The following is a 25,256-nucleotide window of genomic DNA, read 5'->3' as shown; positions in this document are numbered from 1 at the left end:
TTTTTTAAATCAGGGAACCAATGATAGTAGCTATATGGAGATGATATTTAAAGATATTCCATGGAAACTTGTCCGTCGTTTTGTCTATACAACTGTAACATTCATTTAAAAACGCAAACATGAGGAAATCTGCAGATGCTGGAATTTCAAGCAACACACATAGAAGTTGCTGGTGAATGCAGCAGGCCAGGCAGCATCTCTAGGAAGAGGTACAGTCAACGTTTTGGGCAGAGACCCTTCGTCAGGACTAACTGAAAGAAGAGCTAGTAACAGATTTGAAAGTGGGAGGGGGAGGGGGTCCAGCTCTTGGCTCCATCCCTCCCCCTCCTGTCTTCTCCTATTATTTCAGATCTCCCCCTCCCCCTCCCACTTTCAAATCTCTTACTAGCTCTTCTTTCAGGTAGTCCTGACGAAGGGTTTCGGCCCAAAACGTCGACTGTACCTCTTCCTAGAGATGCTGCCTGGCCTGCTGCATTCACCAGCAACTTTTATGTGTGTAACATTCATTTAGAGTTTTTAAAAAGTTCAGTGTTTATACACATTTTGTATATTTTAATTAATTTCTGATCTTCTTTCCATCAGCAGTTCCAAGTCACTTTCGCCGTCTGTAACTTCGATGGCGGTTGTCGTCCCGTGAGTGATGGTCTCTGAAATTGCACATAAAATGTTATATCTGTATCAATGACACAAAAATACATGACTTTACAGTATATGATGCACTCACTTCTCTTGCCTTCTCCTTGAATCTCTCTCCTTACTCCATTCTGGACTTCTTTTCCTCTCCCGTGGACTTCGACTGCGATTCCTTTTCCAGTTGTCACGATCTACAGTTCTACCACTTCCAATAGTTTGACATTCAGATGAAGGAGATATTTTGTCAATGGATCTTTTTCTACAACAGAAAGAAATATATACCCAGATTCAAAAAATAATGCCTTTGCTGCACAATAATCCTGAATATTTTCAATAGCGTTACAATAGTCCAATTCACTGAATAATTGGCAGACGGCAAGGGAACTGCACGGCCTCGGTCATAGCAAGGACAAGGCTTCAAGCCACAGTGTCACCTAAGGCCTAGTCCTCAGCGCCACAGGTGAGAGCTGCCCAGGAGAGAGGCAGAGTCAGTGCACTCCACTGGAGATGATATGGTGCGACATCCAATCTGCAGTCGGTGCTGCCCCCCAGTGTTCACTCAGCAGAAGACAAGCTGTACTGAGGTTGACTGCAGGATTTCAGCAATGTTCGTGAACTCAGGATCCTGGACTATATTTTTTTGTGTGACTGTATTTTACTGGTATCTTACATGTGCTCTCTGTGCCTTGTGCCATGTGTCTGTTGATACTGTGTTTTACACCTAGGTCACAAAATAAAACTCAAACAACAGGAATTCTGCAGATGCTGGAAATTCAAGCAACACACATCAAAGTTGCTGGTGAACGCAGCAGGCCAAGCAGCATCTATAGGAAGAGGCGCAGTCGACGTTTCAGGCCGAAACGTCGACTGCGCCTCTTCCTATAGATGCTGCTTGGCCTGCTGCGTTCACCAGCAACTTTGATGTGTGTTGCACAAAATAAAACTGTTTTGTTTGGCTGTATTCATGTATGGTTGAATGACAATTAAACTTGAACTTGGAACAGTCAAGAGCATGGAAAAAGATCCTTCAGCACACTGATCCATGTTGAAGTTGTCCATCCAGCTACTCCCATCTGCCCTCATTTCATCCGCAACCCCGCCAAAACCTTGCCTATTCTTGTACTGATATGGATGGTTTTTAAATGTTGATAACGTGCTCACCTTTGACCTTTAACTATGGCTACTCATTCCAGATACGCCCCACCCTTTGCACAAAAAACTTCCTGATGTCTGTTTTAAATCTCTTGACCTTAAACTTACGTTCTCTTGTTTTTACACCCCCTACATGGGAAAGAGACTCTATATATTCACCCTATGCGCCTCGATTTTATACATTTTATACTCCGATGTTCCAGGGAATAAAGTCATAGTTTATGCAACCTATAATTTGTACGCAAGAGCCCCAAGTCCAAGCAGCATCCAGGCAAATCTTTTCTGCATTCTCTCTGGATTAATAACATTTTTTCCTATAACAGGGTGACCAAATTTGTTCACAATGTTCCAAGTGCAGCCTCACCAATAGCTGGTCACACAACTTTCCAACTCCGATACTCAGTGCTTTGACAAAAGCCAGCCAAATGTCTTAGTCACCCTCATATCTTTCATGACACCACTTTTAGCAAATCATGCATGTGAATTGTTAAGTCCCTCTGATTCCTAACACACTTCTGGGCCATACCTTTCACTGTACAAGTCCTACGCTACCTCATTTCATTCTGGTTTGAAAGCCATTTCCAATCCTCAGTCTGCATGCACAGCTGATCATGATCCTGTAATTTTACACAATCCACATCATCTACAAGCTTACTAACCAAATATCCAACTAACTTACATATCCAAATTGCTTATATAAATTACAAACAAGGGTACACAGTACAAGAAATGAGAGGAGTATATTCATTTCTTGTAAAATTGAACAATGTTCCCAGTCACACAAGTCTGCAAAACTATATTCATTTTCTACCAGTTCCTTAAGGACTCCTGGGCCTCTTTCAGTCCTAACAGTGTGATGTGATCAACCCCACAATTTTCTGACAAGTGCAATATTTAAACAACCCAGTGAACTATTCACACTAGGAGTAAATGCAGCAGATAGGCCTTTTCTCTCCCTCACACTACCCTGGTTAAGCTTAGAAGCTTGCTTTAAGAAATGCCATATTCAATATTTACAAATCTGCCTGAGATGCTCTGATTTTACATATTCAATCACTAATAAACTGACTTATTTCTTTAAGTTCAGGATACAATAATATTTTTGGAATTATGCTTGCACGTTAGTGAAAGAAAAAGCTCATTTTAAGATCAATGATCCCATCATATGTAACAGGTTACTAATTTTGTAGATTAAACGTTGGATAAACATATATACATTTATCAAAGGGGTTGGGTGGGTTATTTTTTTTGAAACAAAATATCAAAATTTAATGTCCTTGTTCTTGATAAAAGAGTGGAGGGCCACAATGAATATTTTGCAAAGAAAAGATTATCACTGCCCCAACTATCCAATTAGACATATGCAAAAAAAAACATTTAAAATTTCTACAGATGTGCCATGGAGAGCGCTCTGACTGGTTGCATCACTGTCGAAATCAGAAAAAGCTGTTGAGGGTTAAGACTCAACCACAAGGATACTAGCCTCTCCACCACTGAAGGCATCTCAGAAAGGCAGTATTCATCATGAAGGACCCTCACCATCGAGGACGTGCCCTGTTCTCATTACTACTACTGAGGAGGTAGTACAGAAACCTGAAGATGCACACTCAACATTTTATGAACAGTTGCTTTTCCTCTGCCTTCAGATTTCTCATTGGTCCATGAACCCGTGAACAATACTTCAATGTTTTGTTTTTTTTTAAACATATTCTTATTATAATTTACAGTAACTAGGTATTGTACTGTACTACTGCCACAAAACAACAAACTTCACATTTATCAGTGATAATATACTGATTCTCAACATTTCTCTATTCTATATTTAGCCTACAGATGTTAATTGTGGGTTATTTGGAAAAACAAAGAGGTATACAACCTCACTGAAAGATCAGTTCATTGAATCCATCTGGATTTTTGCCACTCATTTCAAACTAAAATGAGCATAAATGTTGTCTACATACCTATGTGCATTTGCAGAGCTTTTTAAAGATAAAGAACTTTGGCCTTCTTCCACATTATCAGAATCACTTTGGTCTTTCCACTGTCTTGACAATTCTTCCATGTGCACATTAATAACATCCTTAATTATCTGCAAGTTAAGATTCAATATATAGGATTTAATGTGAAATGCAGCACAATGACAAAATGATAAGATCTTAATATACTAGAAGCCTACTTTGAAAAATGACTTCTGATTGCATCTACAGCCTAGCTTTCTGTTAAAATGCATTCCAGGTGTTTTAGGGAGGGGCTTCAGCAGTACACTGCCCACTGCTTTGCTGCCATTGAGGCCGTGCAAGGTCTCACAGATGCAGAAGGATCATTCATTCAATACTCTGCATCCAGTCAAGATTAGGCTGATACAAGTTCAAAGAGCAAGCCAAGTTCATTGCGATTCATTATTATAATTCTACTAGACATTTTTTGCTCTCGATTTGTATTTTAAATACTTAATGAGATTCACTTAAAGTACAAAGTAAAGAACAGAAAACCAATGATGAGTGCTGTACCATTGACTAATTATTAATACAATAGACTGGCTCACTCGTTCTTACCTCTGTGTATGACTTTTTTGTTATATGAACATTCTTGGCTCTGTAGGATTGGCGACGACGCTTGTAATCTCTCATTTCAGCAAGTATTTCAAGGTGCGACTTCGGTCCTTTCTGTTCCTCCTCTACATAGGAGCAAAGAGATTTATTTTAACGTACAAAATGTGCTATGACTAAGTATAGATGATATGTGCAATAACATTTCTGACAGCAAATAGCACACACTACTGTCATACCAATGAAGTTATTCCGGTTTTAAGACCACAAGGCATAGTAGCAGAATTAGGCCATTTTTGGCCCATCAAGTCTGCCCAGCCATTCAATCTTGGCTAATACAGTGGTGCTAGAAAGTTTGTGAATCCTTTAGAATTTTCCCTATTTCTGCATAAATATGACCTAAAATGTGATCAGATCTTCACACAAGTCCTAAAACTAGATAAAGAGAACCCAATTAAATAAAAACACAAAAAACATTATACTTGCCTAAAGAAATTCCTCATCTCTGTTTTAAAGGGACATCCTTGTATTCTGAGACTGTGCACTCTGGTCCTATACTCTCATATTGGAAACATCCTTTCCACATCCACTCTATCTAGGCCTTTCAACAATCAACAAGTTTCATTGAGGTCCTCCCTCATTCTTCTCAACTCCAGTGAGTACAGGCCCAGAGATATCAAGCGCTCTTCATAAGTTCCCTACACTACTCTTTTATTCCCAGGATAATGCTCGTGAACCTCCTTTGGACCCTCTCCAAAGCCAGCACATCGTTTCGCAGATAAGGGGTGATAAGCTGCTCACCATATTCCAAATGCAGTCTTATCAATGCCTTATAAAGCCTCAGCATTATACCTTTGCTTTAATATTCTAGTCCTCTTGAAATGAATGCTAACATTGCATTTGCCTTCCTTACTGCTTGCTCAACCTGCAAGTTAACCTTTAGGGAATCCAGCACTAGAACTCCCAAGTCCCAATTGCTGCATTCACTCCCCACTTAGAAAAGAGGCTATTCTATGCCTTTATTTTTCCTACCAAAGTGCATGATCATACACTTCCCTACACTACTCTCCATCTGCTACTTATTGCCCATTCTCCAAATCTGTCTAAGTCCTTCTGCACATTCCCAGCTTCCACAGCACTACCTGCCCCTCCACCTTATTTTTGTATCGTTCGCAAACTGGGCCATAAAGCCATCAATTCTGCCATCCAAATAAGTGACATATGCTGTGAAAAAAATGGTCCCAACACCGACCCCTGCGGAACACCACTAGCCACCAGCCAACAGCAGCCAACCAGAAAAGGCCTTCTTTGTTCACTCTTTGCTCCTGCCATTCAGCAATCTTTTGCTAGCAACTCTTCCTGTAACTCCTTAGGTTCTTACCTTGTTTAACAGCCTCATGTACTGCATCTTGTCAAAGAATTTCTGAAAATCCCAGTAAACAACATCCACTGACAGCCCTTTGCTTATTCTCCTGTTAGTTCCTCAAAGAATTCCAAAAGATTTGTCAGGTGAGACTTCCCTTTTAGGAAACAATACCAACTTCAGCCTATTTTATCATGTGCCTCCAAGTACATCGAAATCTCATCCTTAAAAATGGGCTGTAACATCTTGCCAACCAGCGAACTCCTATAATTTCTCACCTTTTACATCTCTCCCTTCATAAGGAGTGGAATAACATTTACAATTTTCCAGGCCTCTGGAATCATTCCAACATCTAGTGAGTCTTGAAAGATGACTAATGTCTCCATAATCTCTTCAGCTACCTCTTTCAGAACCCTGAGGTATAGTCCATCTGGTCAGGGTGACTTAACTACCTTCAGACCTTTCAGCTTCCAAAACTCCTTCTCCTTAGTAAAAGCAACTGGACTCATCTGCCTCCTGACTCCTGAATTTATGGCATGCTGCTGGTGTCTTCCACTGTGAAGAGTGATGCAAAGTAGTCCATGAGACACAGGAGCATAATTAGGCCATTCAGCCCAATGGGTCTGCCCTGCCGTTTCGTAATGGCTGATTTATTATCCCTCTCAACCCTATTCTCCTGCCTTCTCCCTGTAATCTTTGACATCCTGACTAATCAAGAACCTATCAACTTCTGCTTTAACTATGTTCAAGGTCTTGGCCTCCACAGTCGTCTGTGGAAATGAATTCCAGATTCATTAGGCTCTGAAAACTAAATTCCTCCTCATCTCTGCTCCATCTGTTCTGAGGCTGTGTCCTCAGGTCCTGGAAACCCCACTGCAGGAAACATCCTCTCCACATCCACTCGGTCTTTCAATATTCTATAGGTTTTAATGAAATCCACCTCCACCCTGTATCCTGCTAAAATCCAGCGAGTGCAGACCCAGAGCCATTAAACATTCTCATACCTTTTATTCCTGGAATCATTCTCGTGAACCTCCTCTGGAACCTCTCCAATACCAACAGATCTTTTTTTAGATAAGGAACTCAAAACCGCTCACCATACTCTAAGCAAGGTCTGACCAATGCTTTATAAAGCCTCAACATTACATTCTTGCTCATATATTCTTGTCCTCTCAAAATGAGTGCTCACGTAACACTTGCCTTCTTACCACTGACCCAACCTGCAAGTTAACCTTGAGGGAATCTTGCACAAGGACTCCCAAGTCCCATTGCACCTCTGATTTTTGAATATTCTCACCATTTAGAAAAGTCTATGCCTTTATTCCAAAAGACCATTAGATAAAGGAGCAGAATTAGACCATATGGCCCATCAAGTCTGCTCCACCATTTCATCACAACTGATCAATTTTTCCTCTCGGCCCCAGTGTCCTATCTTCTCCCCATATCCCTTCATGCCCTGACCAAACAAGAATCTATTAACCTCTGCCTTAGATATACATAAAGACTTGGCAACAGGTTCTCTGATACACCATTCTGGCTAAAGAAATTCCTCTTTCTGTTCTTTAATTTAGTCCTTAGCTGCTTATATTCCCTCAGCAGAACCTCTTTCCTTGTTCTTTCTACATTGTCGGTATTCACATGGACCATTAGAATTGGATCTTTCTCCTCCTACTCCAGATTCCTCAGATGAGATGTCCTGGACCCAAGCACCAGCCAGATAACACAGCCTTCAGGACTCTCGAACCCTGTGACAGAGAACTGTATCTATTCCCTTGACTATACTAGCCCCAATCAGATTTCTTTTCTCTCCCCCCTCTTGAATTACTCCCTGAACCACAGCTTTCCTTACACACCATGACAACTTAAAATAAGAAAATGCATCAACATCAAATACCTTAAAAAATAGTGGATTTGTTTTGAACACTGGATTATTTCATTTATCCTATCTTCCATAGAAAGGCATTAAGTTATAATTTTATCAAAGTATTCTAATTATGATTTAAGTTTAATAGAATTAGTATACTTAACAAAAACATTCCTAGCTCCCAAGAAGAATTTGGGCCATTGACTACTGGTGGTATAATTTGATATCAATTTAAATTTCTAATTTTATAAAATACAAAGGAAATACCCCCTTCTCCCACTTCACATCTGCAACAGAGGATCTCTTTCTATGTGTTCCCCTTCCTGAATACCTCAATTTATTAAATATTCCAGCCTGTAGTGAAAATTATTTTACACAGCCTATCTGAAAATCTTTAGAAAATGGTATTCTGATGAACTTGCACATACACTTATAAACTTCTTGAAAAGAGGCAGTCTGGATCAAATGCAAAGCTTTATATGGAGCCCACCACTACATTTTATACATATAATGTCTATTGTACTTTAGCTTCCTGCTGTTAAAGAGTAACATCTCATTACCCTTGTATATTATCTTTTGTCTCATATCTAGTAGTTTCATAGTTTCTGAATGTGGACTTCCTTCTATTTAGAAATTCCCCCAAGATTAATCTCAGATTGAAAGTAAATATCCTAATAGGTGAAAGTGCAATGCAAGCACTAGTCTTCCCCACATTCTGGTAATATCCTTTTGTACCTTTCGGCAACAACTAATTTGAAGATCATCAACAAACAAGAGAAGAATCTGCGGATGCTGGATATCCAAGCAACACACACGAAATACTGGAGAAACTCAGTCGGCCGGGCTGCATCTATGGAAGAGAGTACAGTCAATGTTTTGGGCCGAGACCCCTCATCAAAACTCAATTTCCATAGATGTTACCTGGCCCACTGAGTTCCTCCAGCATTTTGCGTGTGTTGAAGATCATCAAACATGGTTAAGCAGCTCCTTATCAAACTTGTAACAAAGTTAAATAATACAGTTGGTACAAATGATGATTAAAACTCCATAGCTTCACCCTACATTTGAAACTAATGACCTTGTGTTGTTTTTACTTACAACATTGAATGAAACATCTGCTTAGCTGGTTTAAACTAAGTAGCTGTTCAATAACAAATTAAGTACATACCTTGGCTGAGCTTTGCAGCAAGGTCCACGTACAAATCACTGTCATTTTCAAAGGACCTCGATTTGTTTTTTTGCTGACTGGTTTCTTTGATGACATGCTCATAAATAGCCAGGCGATCCGCAGGAGTTAGGTCACAGATGGAATGTTGATGATTCTCAGGAACTTCAAGAGGTACTGAAGAATAATCACCTATGCATATTAACAATTTATTTAATTACTCCTAAACTTCACATAATTTCCAAAAAATTTGCAAGTATATAACTTCGATTATTGGAAAATAGACTACTGTGTACTGCTAAAACCCCCAATTCTCATATTTTTTTTTGCAATTACTGAATTATATCTCTGAAGATATCTAGTTATCTATAAGTATCTTTCCAAAGACTACATCTTAAAAAACTCACAACTCTTGTAGTGTTATCAACACAATTATCTGGATATTAGAAACAACAAAACAACAAAGTTGCCTAAAAACAATGAAGTTGTCATCTCTTGAACAGAGCCACCAACTTGAGGTCCTCAATTAGGATGCTATTTTCAACTGGAACGTCTTCTCCCAATTCATTCAAAGTTTAGATCACTCCATCAAGAATTAATGGGGGCCTGGAGTACATCTTCAGAAATTGCGGGCAAGAAGTCTGCAACCTCCTGTCAGTACACTTCCAATTACAAGGACCAAACTGAGGATGGTAACTGATACACATCTGACCTGAGGTCTGCCTGCATTGGTCAGCTCTTACCAGAAATCAAATAAAGGAAAACTTGACAGCTTTACAAAGCCATTAGATTTTCCAGCCAAGAGTGAAACTTCTGCATTATTTATACAGTGGTATCACAGATGAGAATCATTTCAAGACAATTTAGTACTGAGGTGGTGGTTCCATGCATCAAATTGCTTCAGAAGTCTGGGAGTCATTGTGACATCTATACAAGAATCATCGACGTTAGCATTTTACTGGATTAATTACAACCTGGTAAAAATTAAGTCAACTTCCAATTTAGCCAAAGGACAAGTGAAGAGGTAGCCATGACTATGCATAAGAAAGCCTAGGTAACAAGTGGTTATAAAGAAATGCAGCAAGTACACATTCTGAAAAAAAATCTAGATTTTTACAATTCATTTTACATAATGAATTTAAAACAATTAAATTTAAACAGCTCACAATAAAAAAATCTTATTGCTGAAGATTTAAGTTCAAAAGGTTTCGTAGAACAAAAAAGAACTGAAGTCAAACCAAATCTGTTAAATGAAGCTTAAAAAATCTGGTTAAAAAGTGAGCAATATGATTCAATGTCATATTAAATTACAAATCACAAAAGGTCTGCAAAAAGCACTGAAGATAGAGATAAAAGTCACACAGAAAAGCAAATCCAATTATTGATCCTAAAACTTAAAACTAGGTTTGGTATACACTTGGGATGGCAGATCAGTCAACAATGTTAAATATTCCACCTTAAGAATTGCATCATTGAGATTAAATACTCAACATTTAACTACTTACTTAAAAAGCATTTACAATCTGTTAACTACTGGCAATGAAACATGTACCACTAATGTATGCAAGACATACTTACCTTCATTATTGCTTATTTATTAAAACATCTCTCTGGATGTTTTAATCAGAATAAAACAAAAATTGTTTCCAACTAGGGCATTCTATGTACACTAGAGGAGAGCTTGAACCCCTAACTTCTCCAGTAGGAATTATTCTTCCAGCTTCTTATTACCTTTTTCAGCTCATTGGCTACTGAAACTCTCATCTAGATCCAATTACTCACTGTTCATTTCGTACCCCATTTCTCCCCCACCTGCATCTCCTTTTTTCAAAAAGGAAAATTCACCCAATACTTCATAGCTCATATCCTGACCATCCATCATTTACTGGCCTATACTGGCCCCTGATTCCAAAATGACCTGGTTTTTAAATCTCTGTACTTTTCTAAGCTCCTCCATCACAATAAGAATTTCATTTTTCTCTAACTTTTAAAGATATCCTTTTTAAAGTTATTTTAATTTTTTAGCAGTAGCTTTGTGCAGCAAAAAAACTCACTGAAAATTAAGTAATTAATCTCAACTTTTATTCCCCCAGATAATGAAATCAGATACAGCAAACCACCAAAGTACAGGCCTGCTAGGATGAAGTATTTTAATGCAAAGAAATTGGGTTTAAAAAGGTCCACTCAGAAAACATTAAGCAAAGATCAATAACTCTTAAGAAAATCTGAAATTTTATTTAACCAGTCCGCTTATGGTTCATTTTTAAAGGATATAATAATATTAAAAGGATACTGTATGACATCAAGTAAAATTCTGTGCAAATCTGTACATGAGGAGAACATTCTTTCATGTTCATCATTCCTCTGTCAAATATACTCACCCCTGTTACTGAAAGAGAAAAACCAAAAAGTTTAAATTATCATATTCAAAATGAGTTAAATATTTAATGAAACGTGCATAATTACAATTTAGTTGGCTGTCACTGTAACAGTGTAACTATTATGCATCACCTAAAGTTTATAATTGGTTACAGGAACTAAAAGTTAATAGCTGATATAAAACAAGTTAAATTACACCCATGGCCAAAAGCTGCGATCATTAAATGAAAGGGTACCAAGCCAATTGTATTTTTGCACAGATGTATATATTTTCTATATTTAAATTGCTGATTTATTCACCTAAACCAAGGGTTCCCAACCTTTTTATCCTATGGACTCCTACCATTAACTGAGGTGTCCTTGGACCCCAGATTGGGAACCCCTGACCTAGACTGAGATCCAATACATAAACATCTAGCATGGCTTTATTTCAGGGAGTGACTTGTATGCCATATCATATGTATAGCTGTTTTAAGATAGTTAATAACTGGTTACCAATGTTCCCTCCAAGGTGTTTGCCACACACGCATCTTTTGTTAACAGAGCATAAAGGAATTGCACAAACAATTTGCCTCATGAGGACAGACTTCAGGACCTGGGGGTGCTCAGAAACTGCCGCCCGCGGCTACTGCTGAATTGCAGTATTTCTGCTCAGTTGGCAATGCCGTTAACACATTAAAATTAATGGATCGATAATTCTCAAATCATGTTTATTTCACTCTCTGCAAATATATATTTACACCGACTTACTCCTGACTCAGGACTCAGCAGCAGCCGTGGGCGGTGGTTCCTGAACTCCCTGGCTCCCCTGGATCCTAAAGTCCATCACCATATAAATTCTTTGTGCAACTCCTTTGTGTGTTAGTAGCAAAAGAAATGTGTGCATGCACACATACACACCTTAGAGGGAGCATTGCTGGTTACATCTGCAAGTAAGACACTTTCAGGAGAAAATGTTGCAATTGAGAACATTGTGGGAGTGGAGCTTTATACCACATGGTAAAACAAAATGAATAATTACATATTTTTATTCTAAACCAGAGGTTCCCAACCCTTTTTTATGCCATGGACCAATACCATTGAGTGATTTGTGGACCCCAAGTTGGGAACCCCTGTCCTAAACAATATCACCCATTTTTTAAAAAGAAATATATTGAGTAAGCACTTAAATTTATAGTCCTTCAATAAAGCAAACCATTTGATGGAACAAATGAGGAACTCTTATTCCTCACCATGGCTCAGCAACAGTTCCAGGTTTACAAGAACAATGATTTCCAGTTATCTCGAGCCTCCTTTCTTAACTGTGAGTGTCAATGAGAAAAAGTGATCTTTGTTCTGTTAATTATATCAGTCCTATACACTAAATATTTACACTGGACAACAAAGATTTTGCTTCCTGAATACTTTTAGATGCTGATCATGAAAATCACCATGAAAGTTCCCCATCGTGCACAATTTTTTGGAATTGCCTCTATTTGTTATTTCAATTCATAATTCAAGTCAATTAAAATGTTGCCCACAATATAAGCTGAAAAGTTTTCTACCTTGTCCAGGCATGCCTGGTCATGCTTTGGGCTGCCAGCATGACCACAACAATGGTGTCTTTTATTGATTCTTCACAGTCAAGCCTGAAAGCTAAGCTGCTACACAGCTGCAGTGTCCACCCTTCAATACCAATCAGCAATGCAGTACACATGAAAGAAAGCCACCAGAATTTGGAAGTCTTGTTGAAATAGATATAGTACAGCAGCTACAACTGGAACGTTTGTGGTGATCTGAAAGTAGCAGTGTTGCTACTGGGCATGAAGCTCTGATACAGCAAGTACTGTTGTTTCATTTGCAAATGGGACAGGATTGGCCACTCCGTAAAGGTGGTTCCAGGGTAAAAAGGGTGGCACATAAGATACTTGTAGAACCAAATATATTTTTGCCTCCTCATCATACAAAAATGGGGCTTATGAAAAATTTTGTGAAAGCGATGAACAAGAAAGAAGGATTTCAATATTTAAGACAGATGTTTCCCAGAATAACTGATGCTAAAATTAAGGCAGGCATTTTTGTTGTCTCAGAGACAGAGACAGAGAGTGTGTCTGTGTGTAGAAAATCGCAGGGGAAGTATCCAAGGATGTAGTTGAAATTTTTCTTGGCAACTGCAGAGCACCAAACTACATGCGGCTGATTGACAACATGCTTCAAGCATACAAAACCATGAAATGTAACATGTCACTAAAGATTCATTTTCTGCACTTCCATTTAGAGTTCTTCCCTGTAAACCTTGGTGCTGTCAGTGACGAGCACACTGAAAGGTTTCACCAGGACCTTATGTCATGGAAAAACAGCATCAGGGCAACTGGAAACCATCAATGCTGGTTGATTATTGTTGGACACTTAAGTAAGAAGCCTCAGACACTGAGTACAAATGAAAATCATCAACATTTTTTAGGTTAGTTGAATACTGCAAAACATCAGCACTGTTACGCAGTTAAATGCATTATATTCAATAAAAGTTAATTTCTTGTTTCTCCAAATTCCTACATGATACAAGTAGTCTGAAATTATATTTGTGTTCAGCTTTAAGCAGTCTATTGTAACCACTGAGGAAGCAACACTTTCAAAAAAGCTGCTGCCCAGTGTTAGTGCTGACTGATGAAAGCAAAAATTCCGTATACAGCATTCTGTACCACCTCATGAAGAAAACTGAGTCATGGTGTTCAAAGGCATTAGGCATTTTAAAGAAACAAAATGTATTACAAAATATTCTAGTTCAACAGTCTTTTACCCTTGCATACACGTGTTACCTTTATTTTAATTTTAGCAGACTAATAATTTCAATTAAGATCATACTAAGGGCAATCTTCAATATCAGCCAGGATAAATTAAAACAAAGATTAATTAATTATCAAGGGTTCATCATTAACAGGTTACAGTATTAAAATGCAATTACATGTGAACAACTTTAAATCCTACAATTTGCTTCTTTGGTTATTTAAATGTGATCGATAAATTATATCAAGTAAACCGAGGATCTTCAAATCAGGAAAAAAATTGAACCTCTAAGTGTCACCAATAAAGTATCAATTCATTTTAAACCCTCAAGGGAATATAGTAAAAATGAATATTAGAATAATATTCAATTTAATACAACAGTAATACTTGAGAAAATATATTTGACATTCAAGATATTATTGTTCAAATAAAATCATATATTTCTCAGTTCCAGACAAAGCTACTGAAAGGATGCAGAAATTGTGCCAGAAATCTGTGTCCAATGCAGTCACTGTAACAGATGGGGATGGTGATTTCAGATTGGCGCTAGTTCTGCACGTGAGATTAAAGATCCACCAGCCTATCATTTAACCTTTCAAGCCTATTCTGCTGTACAGCTGGAAAAGTTGCTTCTTAAGTACCCCAACCCAAAAGAAATCTATTAATCTTGAGCTTCAAATGACCCAACATCAAAAGCCTCTTAGATATTCCTAATACCCGGAGGAAAATGGAGAAAAGTATACCACAAATCCAATAACGAACTGTATGAAATAGTCACCTGTATTCCAGAAAAATTTCCCAAATTTGATTATACACAATATTCATCTCCCTCAACTGACAGACGACAGTCACGTAACAGTTTACATCTAGTGGGCAGACTCGTCGTTAATGGGCCTGGTGTACTTTTATTCCTAATGTCCATATTGGTATTTCATTCATTGTGTGCAATATCACAGACACGATTCAATTTAGTGACTGAAAGTAAACTATATAATCACTGAAATAACTGAAGCTCCAGTTTATAAATTACAGACAAAAATAACTATTTCAAGGTGATTATTTTGAAGAGGCACTATCAGTAGGAGTGCCAGTAGACAACATCAACTTTACATTGTAATCATATGTTGGGTGAAAAATAGCAGAAAATAAAGTTTTTCACATACTTTGTGAATATGCTCTCTCTTCTTTTCCAAGTGGAGCTTTACTTCTTGCTTCATGTATAATCCGAGTTTGCAAATCTTTGTCTAAATAGAACAAGATAATAAAGGCCTTTTTGTACAACATGTAACATAAACACAAGAAATGAACAAATCAGATAATCATAAAGGGATACTCTGGAACAGTGTTCCTCAACAGTGGTCTGTGAATTGGTGTAGATTCCCAATGGTAGCTTTACAAGTCCATAAGAACAGACTAAAAACTGTTGATAAGATATTTTAAGGAAAATAATGACAGATTTTTAGACTTCTGAATGGAAGTAGGAGTGCAGCTTTAGGCCATCTATTTTAAATTATATTTGAACATTATTTTCAACTGAAATTAAGAGTTTAAGAGCATATTAAACAAGAAATTTATTCCCATACTGTATGTGAAAAGCAGTTGGATCATCTTTCTCAAGCCAAAACAAAAAGGCATAAAGGTATGCTCCATGCAAGCAACAGTTAAAGCTCAAACCTCCATACTGTGTGATCTAATTCTATGAAACAATATGACAACTTCCAAAATTATTCATATTCTTGAGGTCAAATACTAAAACTTAAAAGAAGCACAAGTGGATTTTCCCCCAATGGAAGCAGGATAAACTAGCATTCCAAGAAAACCTATTACACGCATTACAAGCACTGTATCACTGGCCCATCAGATTGCCAAATGCAAATCACCACTTGCAAGAGTCAAATTCTCTTAATAATTGATAACAGTAGTTCAGTTATGTATGGTTTAGCTGTCAAATATTACTTCACACAGAACTACTGAAGTTGCAGAAGTTGTTGAATCTTAACAGAAATAGCAAAACAATCAGCTGGTGTATAACACAGTTACATTTGTCATGCTGTGGTCCTTTGTTTATATTGTAACCCTGTGAAGTGGCTTTTCATGCAGATTCATTTTGCTGTGAAGAACTTCGAAAAAATAAAAATGGTGCTGAATTTTCATGAGTTTTTTATGAGAACGTGACAAGGCATGGACTAGTAGAGCTACTGTACTGGAATTTGCACTAATGAAGGAATCATAAAGGCAGGCAGACAATCAGATTTCTTGCCAGATGGATGCAAATTCCACTGGGTAATCAGACAAAGCGTTATCTAATTCACTGAGGTACTGACAGACACGAAATTATCTCCGGAACTTAATAATATCCTATTATACTGCAAATTTTGTGAAATACTCCTCCATCAATTATCATATCTTTGCTGTTGTGTGCAAAGAAATGAGGACTGACCACCATCCCCACTTTTGTATGCTGAAGTGTAATGGCTTCGCACTTTGTAAATTGTTTAAGCAGGTATATGAAATGCAAAATGAACTTGAAGTCTTTTGTCTTAAATGAAGTCTCCTTTGATATTTATAATAAATATCGGAAATACATAATCACTTCAGTTACCTATATGTGCCTAGGCAAGGAAGAAAATCCAGAGCACTTGAAATGGTAGACAATGTCAGCTTTTACAAGGTATGTAATTTCATAGAATCTGTACTTGCACTTCTGCTTCTTGCATCTCTCCAATTAATTGTAACTTAGCAACGTGCAGAGGAAATATTTAGAGGGTTATGCACCAAACGCTGCCGAAGCGACTAGCTTGGGCGGGCATCTTAGTAGGCGTGGACCGGTTTGGCTAAAGGGACTATTTTCCATACCATGCCACTCAACGACATTAAGGAAATCCAAAATGAAAGTTGGGTGTGATTGTTTGACATATTCCGTCATTCAAAAGGATGACTCTTACTGACAGCAAAAAGTCAACCTCACTTTTCAAAATGACACATCATCCTATCTAAATGCAACTTTCCAAACTTCAAAGAGTACTTCCCCTGACACTGATCCAATAAATTCAAGAGTTTACTGATAATTTAAAGATATAGTTCTAATAGATAAGTCAATATATATTTTATTAACCCCAAAGGAAATTACTGTGTCATAGCAGCATTACAAGTACACAGATATACAAATATTAGAAGAAAGAATGAATAATAAACAAGTTACCTCAAACAGTCTAAAAGGAGGAGGTCATCACTTCTTTGGCTATAGTTGACTCATTAGAAGAGCCTAATGACCGAGGGTAAGAACGATCTCATATAGCACTCTTTGGAGCAGCACAGTTGTCTTAATCTATTACTAAGAGTGCTCCTCTGTTCAGCCAAGGTGGCATGCAGAGGGTGAGAAACATTGTCCAGAATTTCAGCATTTTCCATAGGGTCATTTGTTCTACCACAGCCTCCAGTGTGTCCAGTTTGACTCCTATAACAGAGCCAGCCTTTCTAATCAGTTTATTGAGCCTGTTGGCATCACCCATGTTGATGCCATTTCCCCATTACACCACCACATAGAAGATTGTCCTGGTGACAACAGACCAGTAGAGCATGTAAAGGAGAGGCCTGCATACTCCAAAGGACCTCAGTCTCCTCAGGAAGTAGAGGCGACTTTGGCCCTTCTTGTACACAGCCCCTGTGTTTGCGCTCCACTCAAGTCTGTCATCCGGGGCACCCCCAGGTACTTGCAGGTCCTCACCACATCCACACTCTCACCATCTGTAGTAACAGGAAGCAGTGCAGGCTTAGTCTTCCTAAGGTCCATCACCATCTCCTTTGTCTTACCGATGCTGAGCTGCAGATGATTCAGCTTGCACCATTTGGCAAAGTCCTCCACCAGGGCCCTGTATTCATCCTCCTGTTCTTCATTTATACACCCAACTACTATTGAGTCATCAGAGAACTTTTGCAGGTGACATGAAGCAGTGTTGAATCTGAAGTCCCAGGTAAACAGGAAGGGAGCCTTTAGGGCCTCAGTGCTGCTTATAGCCATGTCTGACACACAGCTCTGAAGCTACACAAACTGTGGTCTGCCAGTCAGGTAGTCCATTATCCAAGATACAATGGAAGTGCCAATCTGCATTGAACAAAGCTTTACCCAGCAATGAGGACTGTACGGTACTGAAGGCCCTTGAGAAATCAAACAACATGATCCTCTCAGTGCTGTCCTGCTTATCCAAATGGGAGTAGACCCTGTTCAGCAGGTAGGTGACAGCATCATCAACTCCAATGTGCTGCTGGTAGGCAAAATGCAGGGGGATCGAGGGCTGATCTAACCAGGGGTTGGAGGTGAGCCAGGACCAGCCTCTCTAGGGTCTTCATGATGTGTGAGGTCAGGGCCACTATACGGTAGTAATTCAAGACTTTAGGTTGGCCCTTTTTGGATACTGGGACATGATGTCTTCAACAGAGTCAGGACACTTTCCAGGCTGAGACTCCAATTGAAAATGTGCTGGAGAACTCCACACAACTGCTCAGCACTCTCCTTCAGGACCTTGGGGTTCACACCACTCAGTCCCAATGCTTTGCCGTGTCTGAGTTTCCCAGATCCTTCTCACCTGCTCAGCAGTGAAGGGGAGTCCATGGTGACTGGGGAGTTGGTAGAAGGAGGGGACTAGGGGGAGGTGAAGAATGGGACGATAGCAATTGGTATGTGGAGGTGTGGTGGTAGGTGCAGAGTAAGGAGGGGATGTAGACAGTGATAGCTGTGTTACTCATCCACGTATTGAACTGGAGGGGGGAGGAGGAGGGGAGGGGTTGGTGCTGAGGGAGCACTGGGTGCCTCGGCATCTGGATTGGTGTACTGAGAGGGGTGTGAACAGGAGGGCAATTGTCAAACCTACTGAAGAATTGGTTTAACTCATTAGCCCATTCACGGCTGCATTCTGAGGCTCTACAGCTAGTCTGGTTGAAGCCAGTGACGTTCTTCCTGCCTCTCCACACCTCCCATGTGCTACTCTGGCCAAGCTTGTTCTCCAGCTCTCTCCTGTATTCCTCTTTAGCCCCTTGATCTTTTCCTCCGCACATGTTTCAATTCCTCCCCATCTCTTTTTGTGGTTGAGAATAACCTTTAGATTACTAGCATAATAGAAAAGTGTCAGATGGATGCATTAGAAATGGTCTCAGAGAAGGATTAAGACTGACACTCATCACCTTAAGTTATACCTATCCATATCTTTAAACTCAAAGCCAATAAACATATTCTCATTAACACTGTCAACATGCTTATTAAATTTAGAAATTATGGCTGTGCCAATAAAGTTACTCTCCTTTAACACTGACATTATACTTACCCATTTTAAACGTAGGTACCAGAGTGTTCTCATAGGCAAATGACGGGTCACACATTTCTGCCTAAATGTTATGAGATTAAAGGAAACATTAAAAAAAAGTGCTTAACTTTGTATTTAAGACAAGAAAGTAAGAATGAAAGGCTTGGACACACAGTTAACATGAGAAGTTTAGTATTATCAGTCAGTGACTCCTCACTTAAAATAGTATCACAAATCTAAAACACAGCAACAAGCAATGTCATGGATTTTCTGGTCACCTTACAGAAAGAGCTTCTTTTCCACCACCAGATTTCTGAGCAGTCCATGAACAGTACTTATTATTTTTCAAACATTACCATTAAAAATTTAAAGATGAGCTTTATTTGTCACATGTACATCGAAACATTCTATTTGAGAATCAGAATCAGATTTATTATCACCAGCACGTGTCTTGAAATTTGTTAACTTAGTGGCAGCAGGATAATTCAATGCATGATAAATATAGGAAAGAACTGCGAATTTCATTAAGTATATGTGTCTGTCTGTCTAGGTACCATATCCGAAGCAGATGTGGTGACCATGGTTTTCCAGATAGATCTATCCCTCGTTCTTTGGATGACTTCCATTTCCTCGATGTGTAGCCACCTGGCTATATATATTAAATAAGACAAAAACAGAAATTTTAAGAATTGTGATGTAGTGTTCATGGATTCAATGTCCATTTAGTAATTGGATGGCAGGTGGGGAAGAAGCTGTTCCTGAATCGCCGAGTATGTACCTTCAGGCTTCTGTACCTCCCACTTGATGGTAACAGTGAGAAGAGGGCATGTTCTGTGTGGTGGGGGTCTTCAAAGATGGACGCTGCCTTTTTGAGGCACCACTCCTTGAAGACGTCTTAGATACTATTTACCATTAATACTAATTTTTACAACTTTGCACTGTACTGGTGCCACAAATCAACAGATTTCACAGCATATAAGACAGTGAAAATAAATTTGATTCTACTTCTGATCCCGAGGCATGCAAAGCAGTTGGATGCCTTGCTGTATGGTCCAAAATGAGTCTACTTTCAGCTGGTAGTTCCACAAAACAATATATCTGAGGTTCTTGGCTCACCTCATGTCACATATCTGCATAAGCAGTCAAATCTGAGGGAAGTTACAAATCAGATGCTAACTGAACATGCTGTTAAGTCCAGCAGCTGAACCATCAGGACATGGATGACAGATACATTCATATCCAACCCCTTGGCTTCAGCCTACAACTGGTCTGCAAAGCAACTGAGGCCTTATTGATTAGAAGATGACCAGCACTACGATAAAGTCGTGATCTAACTGATTTGTTTTGTTTTTAAATACATTCTATCACTTTAAAGATGTGTGCAATCAAACTTCTTATTAATTATGTAACTTTTTGCGTGGAACATTAAAGCACTAGGACAGGACCTTTAGCCTTCAAACTTGCAATGAACACAATACCAAATCAAACCAAATCTCTTCTGCCTGCACACGATCCATATCCTCTATTCCCTACATGTTTACTTGCCTATCTAAAAGCCTCTTAAGGCGGCTGGATGCATGACCACTTCTGGCAGCCTGTTCACAAAACCAACAGCTTGCCTCTCATAATTTTAGAACCTGATATCCACTCATCTTCCAATGCACCAAAGAAAAATTTCTCCAGCCATAGCTCCAAGGGTCTTTGTTGGCAGCATCTGACACCTAAGGTCTACTCCCAGAAATGCAACCTCTCCAAGTCACAGGGCTCATCTGAGGTACAGAGAACCAGCCTGGCTGATGCTCCACATCAGAGCAGATTAGTACAGGCAGGAACTGTGCACAGGACAAGTGGGCCATTTTCACAAAGTTTGCATTTTAGCCACATGGCAAAATAAGGAGGAAGAAGGGAAAAAAAGTAATAAAACGTTACTGGTGAAAATAACCCAAGAAGTTTGGAATGCACACCTGACATTACCTGTACCACAGGTTTCATCTTCCTGTGTTCCTTAGATTTTAGGAAAATCCCCATGGATGATAAAACTATATAAAACAATTTAACAATTACAGCATGGAAACAGGCCATCTCGGCCCTTCTAGTCCGTGCCGAACTCTTACCCTATCCTATTCCCACCGACCTGCACTCAGCCCATAACCCTCCATTCCTTTCCTGTCCATATATCTATCCAATTTAACTTTAAACGACAACATAGAACCTGCCTCAACCACTTCTGCTGGAAGCTCGTTCCACACAGCTACCACTCTCTGAGTAAAGAAGTTACCCCTCATGTTACCCCTAAACTTTTGTCCTCTAATTCTCAACCCATGCCCTCTTGTTTGAGTCTTCCCCACTCTCAATGGAAAAAGTCTAACCACGTCAACTCTGTCAATCCCCCTCATAGTTTTAAACACCTCTATCAAGTCTACCCTCAACCTTCTACGCTCCAAAGAATAAAGACCTAACTTGTTCAACCTTTCTCTGTAACTTAGGAGATGAAACCCAGGCAACATTTTAGTAAACCTCCTCTGTACTCTTTCAATTTTATTGACATCCTTCCTATAATTCGGTGACCAGAACTGTATACAATACTCCAGATTTGGCCTTACCAATGCCTTATACAAATTCAACATTACAACAAAACAGACCTTTTCTCTTTTCGTCTTTGAAAAGCAAGTCCATCAGTAATACAGAAATTGCTGGGACTTATTATGGGAGATATTAAAATGAGCAGCTAAGATTATAAAGGTCAAGTCTGACATTGTTCTCTTCAACCTATCAGACTCTTAAAGGACTCTCACATGCCAAAAGATTAACTTAGGATTTCCCAGTCCACCTTGTTGTGATCTTGCACTTTATGTCTTTAACTCTACTCCACTTTCTTTGAAACTATAGCACTTTATTCTGCATTCCATTTTTCTTTTTACTACCTCAATGATGGCACACAATCAAAAGCTTTTCACTATATTTCGGTACATGTGACAATAATAAACCAATTCTAATACTTCTAATACAATTTACTATTTACAATAGATGAGAGGACAGATTGCAACTTTATCATATTTGCAGAAAATTCATTAGAGAAGGTCCAGAGAAGATTCACGAGAATGATTCCAGGAATGAAAGGGTTAACATAAGAGTGGCTGATGGCTCTGGGTCTGTACTTGCTGGAGCTTAGAGAATGAGTGGGGGGGTGGGGAGAGATCTCATTGAAACCTATCGAATATTGAAAGGCCTAGATAGAGTGGTGAGGATGTTTCCTATAGTGGGCGAGTCTAGGATTAGAGGGCACATCCTCTGAATAGAGGGACGACTATTAAGTATGGAGATGAGTAGGAACTTCTTTCATCATAGGGTAGTGAATCTGTGTAATTCATTGCTGTGGAGGCCAAGTCATTGAGTATATTTAAAGCAGAGGTTGATAGGTTCTTGATTAGTCCGAGTGTCAAAGGTTACAGGGAGAAAGCAGGAGAATGGGATTGAGAGGGACAATAAATCAGCCATGATGGAATGGCCTAATTCTGCTCCTATGTCTTATAATCTTATACTGACTAGCTGGGAAAGTAGCCCTGCAAGGAGTATGTAGAGAAACTATAAAATAAAAATGACCAGAGAGGTCTGTGAAAAATACAGTATGTGGGAAAAAGATGTGATTATCCACCTTTGTAAATAATCTGCTATTAAAATTAGGAGAAACAACAAAATATTTTTATTCAGGGTGAACAAAACACTTCAGTAAATAGAAGTTTAACAAGCAGGAATAACAAGTGTTAACTAAATAAATTAATGCCACATTTTCATCTTTTTAAAAAGGATTTGAGGATTAAAAAAATGATAAAATTGCAATTATATATGGCTTTGATGAAATCCTAACTGCTACAACATGTAGTTTTGGCCTTATCAAGTACGGCTTCAACAGAAGAAAAAATCCTACCAATATAGCCGTTAGCTAAAAATACCAAGTACTTTCAATATTTCTGAATGCAAAAAAGTCAAAACCCCTTTCAAAAATAAATTTGATTAGAAAAAAAACATATATTAAACATATAATTAACAAAACTGTAACAAACTACAAACCTCTTCCTCTTTAGAATATCCCAGTTTTCTTAGCCTGCAAGATGTAACATGTTTTTCCAGTGAAGATTTTGGAAGACGGTGATTTGCATCAAATGGACAAATAACCATTGGATCAGGCTGGAAAAGTTGATGGGATCCAAAGTTACTTACAGGATTTTTAACAAAATAATACCAATGAAAATAGTAGACAACATAAATAGTAGGCAAATTCATATAAAGATCACCATATAAACGTAACCCAACAATTGCTTGCATCTTTGGATTTAAGTTAAATCCTCAAAAATTCTGAAACCTTTCACCATATTACAAAACATTCCCTCATTCCATAATAAAGGGAATTTGAGGTATCATAGACTGGGAAGAAAGTTATCAAAATTTACAGGAAATCTTGATAAGCTAGGCAAGTAGGCTGAGGATTAGGAAGTAGATTTTGATTCTGTTAAGTGAGAGGTGTTGCATTTTTGGGAAGTTAAACGATGATAGGGAATACAGCGAATAGCAAGATCATAGGGAGTATGTGGAATAGAGACTTAGGAGTACAAGTACATAAATTCACCGAGAGCTGCGTCATGGCTAGACAAGGTGAAGAAGGCAACATTTGACATACTGATCTTAATCAGGGTACTGAGTCCAGGGGTTGGAAAGTGACATTACAGTTGGGGAAGACATGAGTGAGGTATAGTACATCTTTTAAGGCTGGAGTACCAGGTGGTTTATGTATCACTGAGTTGGAAAGAGTGAAAAGAAAATTTATGAGAATGTGGCCAAGAATCAATTGTCTGAAAGGATGGGTAGGCAAGGACTTCATTTCTTGGAATGTTAAGAGACTAACAGATAACCCCCTATTAGAGGTGTTAAAATAATGAGGGGCATAGATAGAAGGAATGCACACAATCTAATTCTTAGGGAAAGGGAACCAAAAAACCAGGTGGCATAGGAGTATCTGAATGAGGGACAGTATTGACATTTGGATAAATACATAGGAAACGTTTAGGAGTATAGAAGACAAACACAGACAGATTCTACAGATGCTAGAAGACTTCAGCAATGCACAAAATGCTGGAGGAACTCAGCAGGTCAGGCAGCATTAGTGAAGGGAAAGAACAATGACCTGCTAAATTCCTTCAGGATTCTGTGTGTTTTGAGATCAGTTGCAAGGATAAGGCGTGACCCATCCAACAGCAGCAAGCCTCTGTGCCCGGGTCCCCAACTGCTCAGTGGAGGGGCCGTGCCACTGAATCTGAACCAGCCTCTCACCGGCCGCTGCCGATCCATGCCCTCGCTGCTCCAGCCCAGCGCGCTCAGTACGCCCTCCATGGCCCGGGCACAGTGCTGGGTGAACCGCGCCAGCTCGCTCACTCGCTCCAAACGGCTCTGCAACCGTTTCGAGTACTCGATGTTGGCTTCCTCTTCGTCCAGCTCCACGGCCGCCATGGCGCCGCTAACGTCACGTGACCCACAGGCCGTCCCGTCTGACCCGCCGACCGGAAGTGCGCCGTCTGTATACGCCCCCTTTCACTACGTCAATTCCGGGTCTATTATTTGCTGCTGTTCACTATCATCCTGGGAAAGTGCGGTTATCCTTTCATTCAACCGTTTTCGAAAGTGGCCTGACACGTTTTCAGTGGACTCCCACTAGCAAAAATAACACCTTTTACAGAGTTTAATTTTACTAAGGTATCAACAGACCTGCATAAGAGATACAGATGGAGGGTAATATAAGGGTGGAAACATACGACGGGGTGATTGATAAGTTCGTGGCCTACCTAGCACATTTATTTTTCCTACATTTACACACTTAGTCCAGCGGTCATGACGCATACGGATCCCTTCTTTGCAGAAGTCGGCGTCTTCCACCTCCAGAAGTGCTCTTCAGCAGGGGTGATTGATAAGTTCGTGGCCTAAAGTAGAACGAGATGAAGAGAAACTTCAAACTTTCTGCATTATCGCTCAAACAGTTGAACTGCATGTGCATGTAACGAGAGCTGTATAACCCATTTCCTTCGACCTTAGG

At 39.2% G+C, this 25,256-nt stretch overlaps 1 protein-coding gene across 2 annotated transcripts; it reads right to left on the bottom strand.

Moving 5' to 3' along the window:
• Positions 1 to 469: 469 nt before the first annotated feature.
• snrnp48 (small nuclear ribonucleoprotein 48 (U11/U12)) lies at positions 470 to 24,693 on the bottom strand. Of its 2 annotated transcripts, none has more exons than XM_063055578.1 (9): positions 24,500 to 24,693; positions 23,243 to 23,359; positions 19,193 to 19,253; positions 15,035 to 15,115; positions 8,730 to 8,918; positions 4,341 to 4,462; positions 3,747 to 3,874; positions 725 to 892; positions 470 to 647 (listed from the first exon to the last, which is right to left on the bottom strand). In XM_063055578.1, the coding sequence occupies exons 1-9, from the start codon at positions 24,674 to 24,676 to the stop codon at positions 593 to 595; spliced, it is 1,098 nt and encodes a 365-aa protein (XP_062911648.1). In that variant the 5' UTR covers positions 24,677 to 24,693; the 3' UTR covers positions 470 to 592. The 2 variants fall into 2 exon arrangements, with proteins under 2 accessions (XP_062911648.1, XP_062911657.1); XM_063055587.1 differs by having other exon boundaries at positions 8,730 to 8,903.
• Positions 24,694 to 25,256: the final 563 nt, after the last annotated feature.

This window comes from Mobula hypostoma, chromosome 1, assembly GCF_963921235.1.
Source record: "Mobula hypostoma chromosome 1, sMobHyp1.1, whole genome shotgun sequence".
Taxonomy (NCBI): domain Eukaryota; kingdom Metazoa; phylum Chordata; class Chondrichthyes; order Myliobatiformes; family Myliobatidae; genus Mobula; species Mobula hypostoma.
Note: the sequence above shows the minus strand (reverse complement) of the source record. Positions and strands in the feature narration are given on the sequence as shown.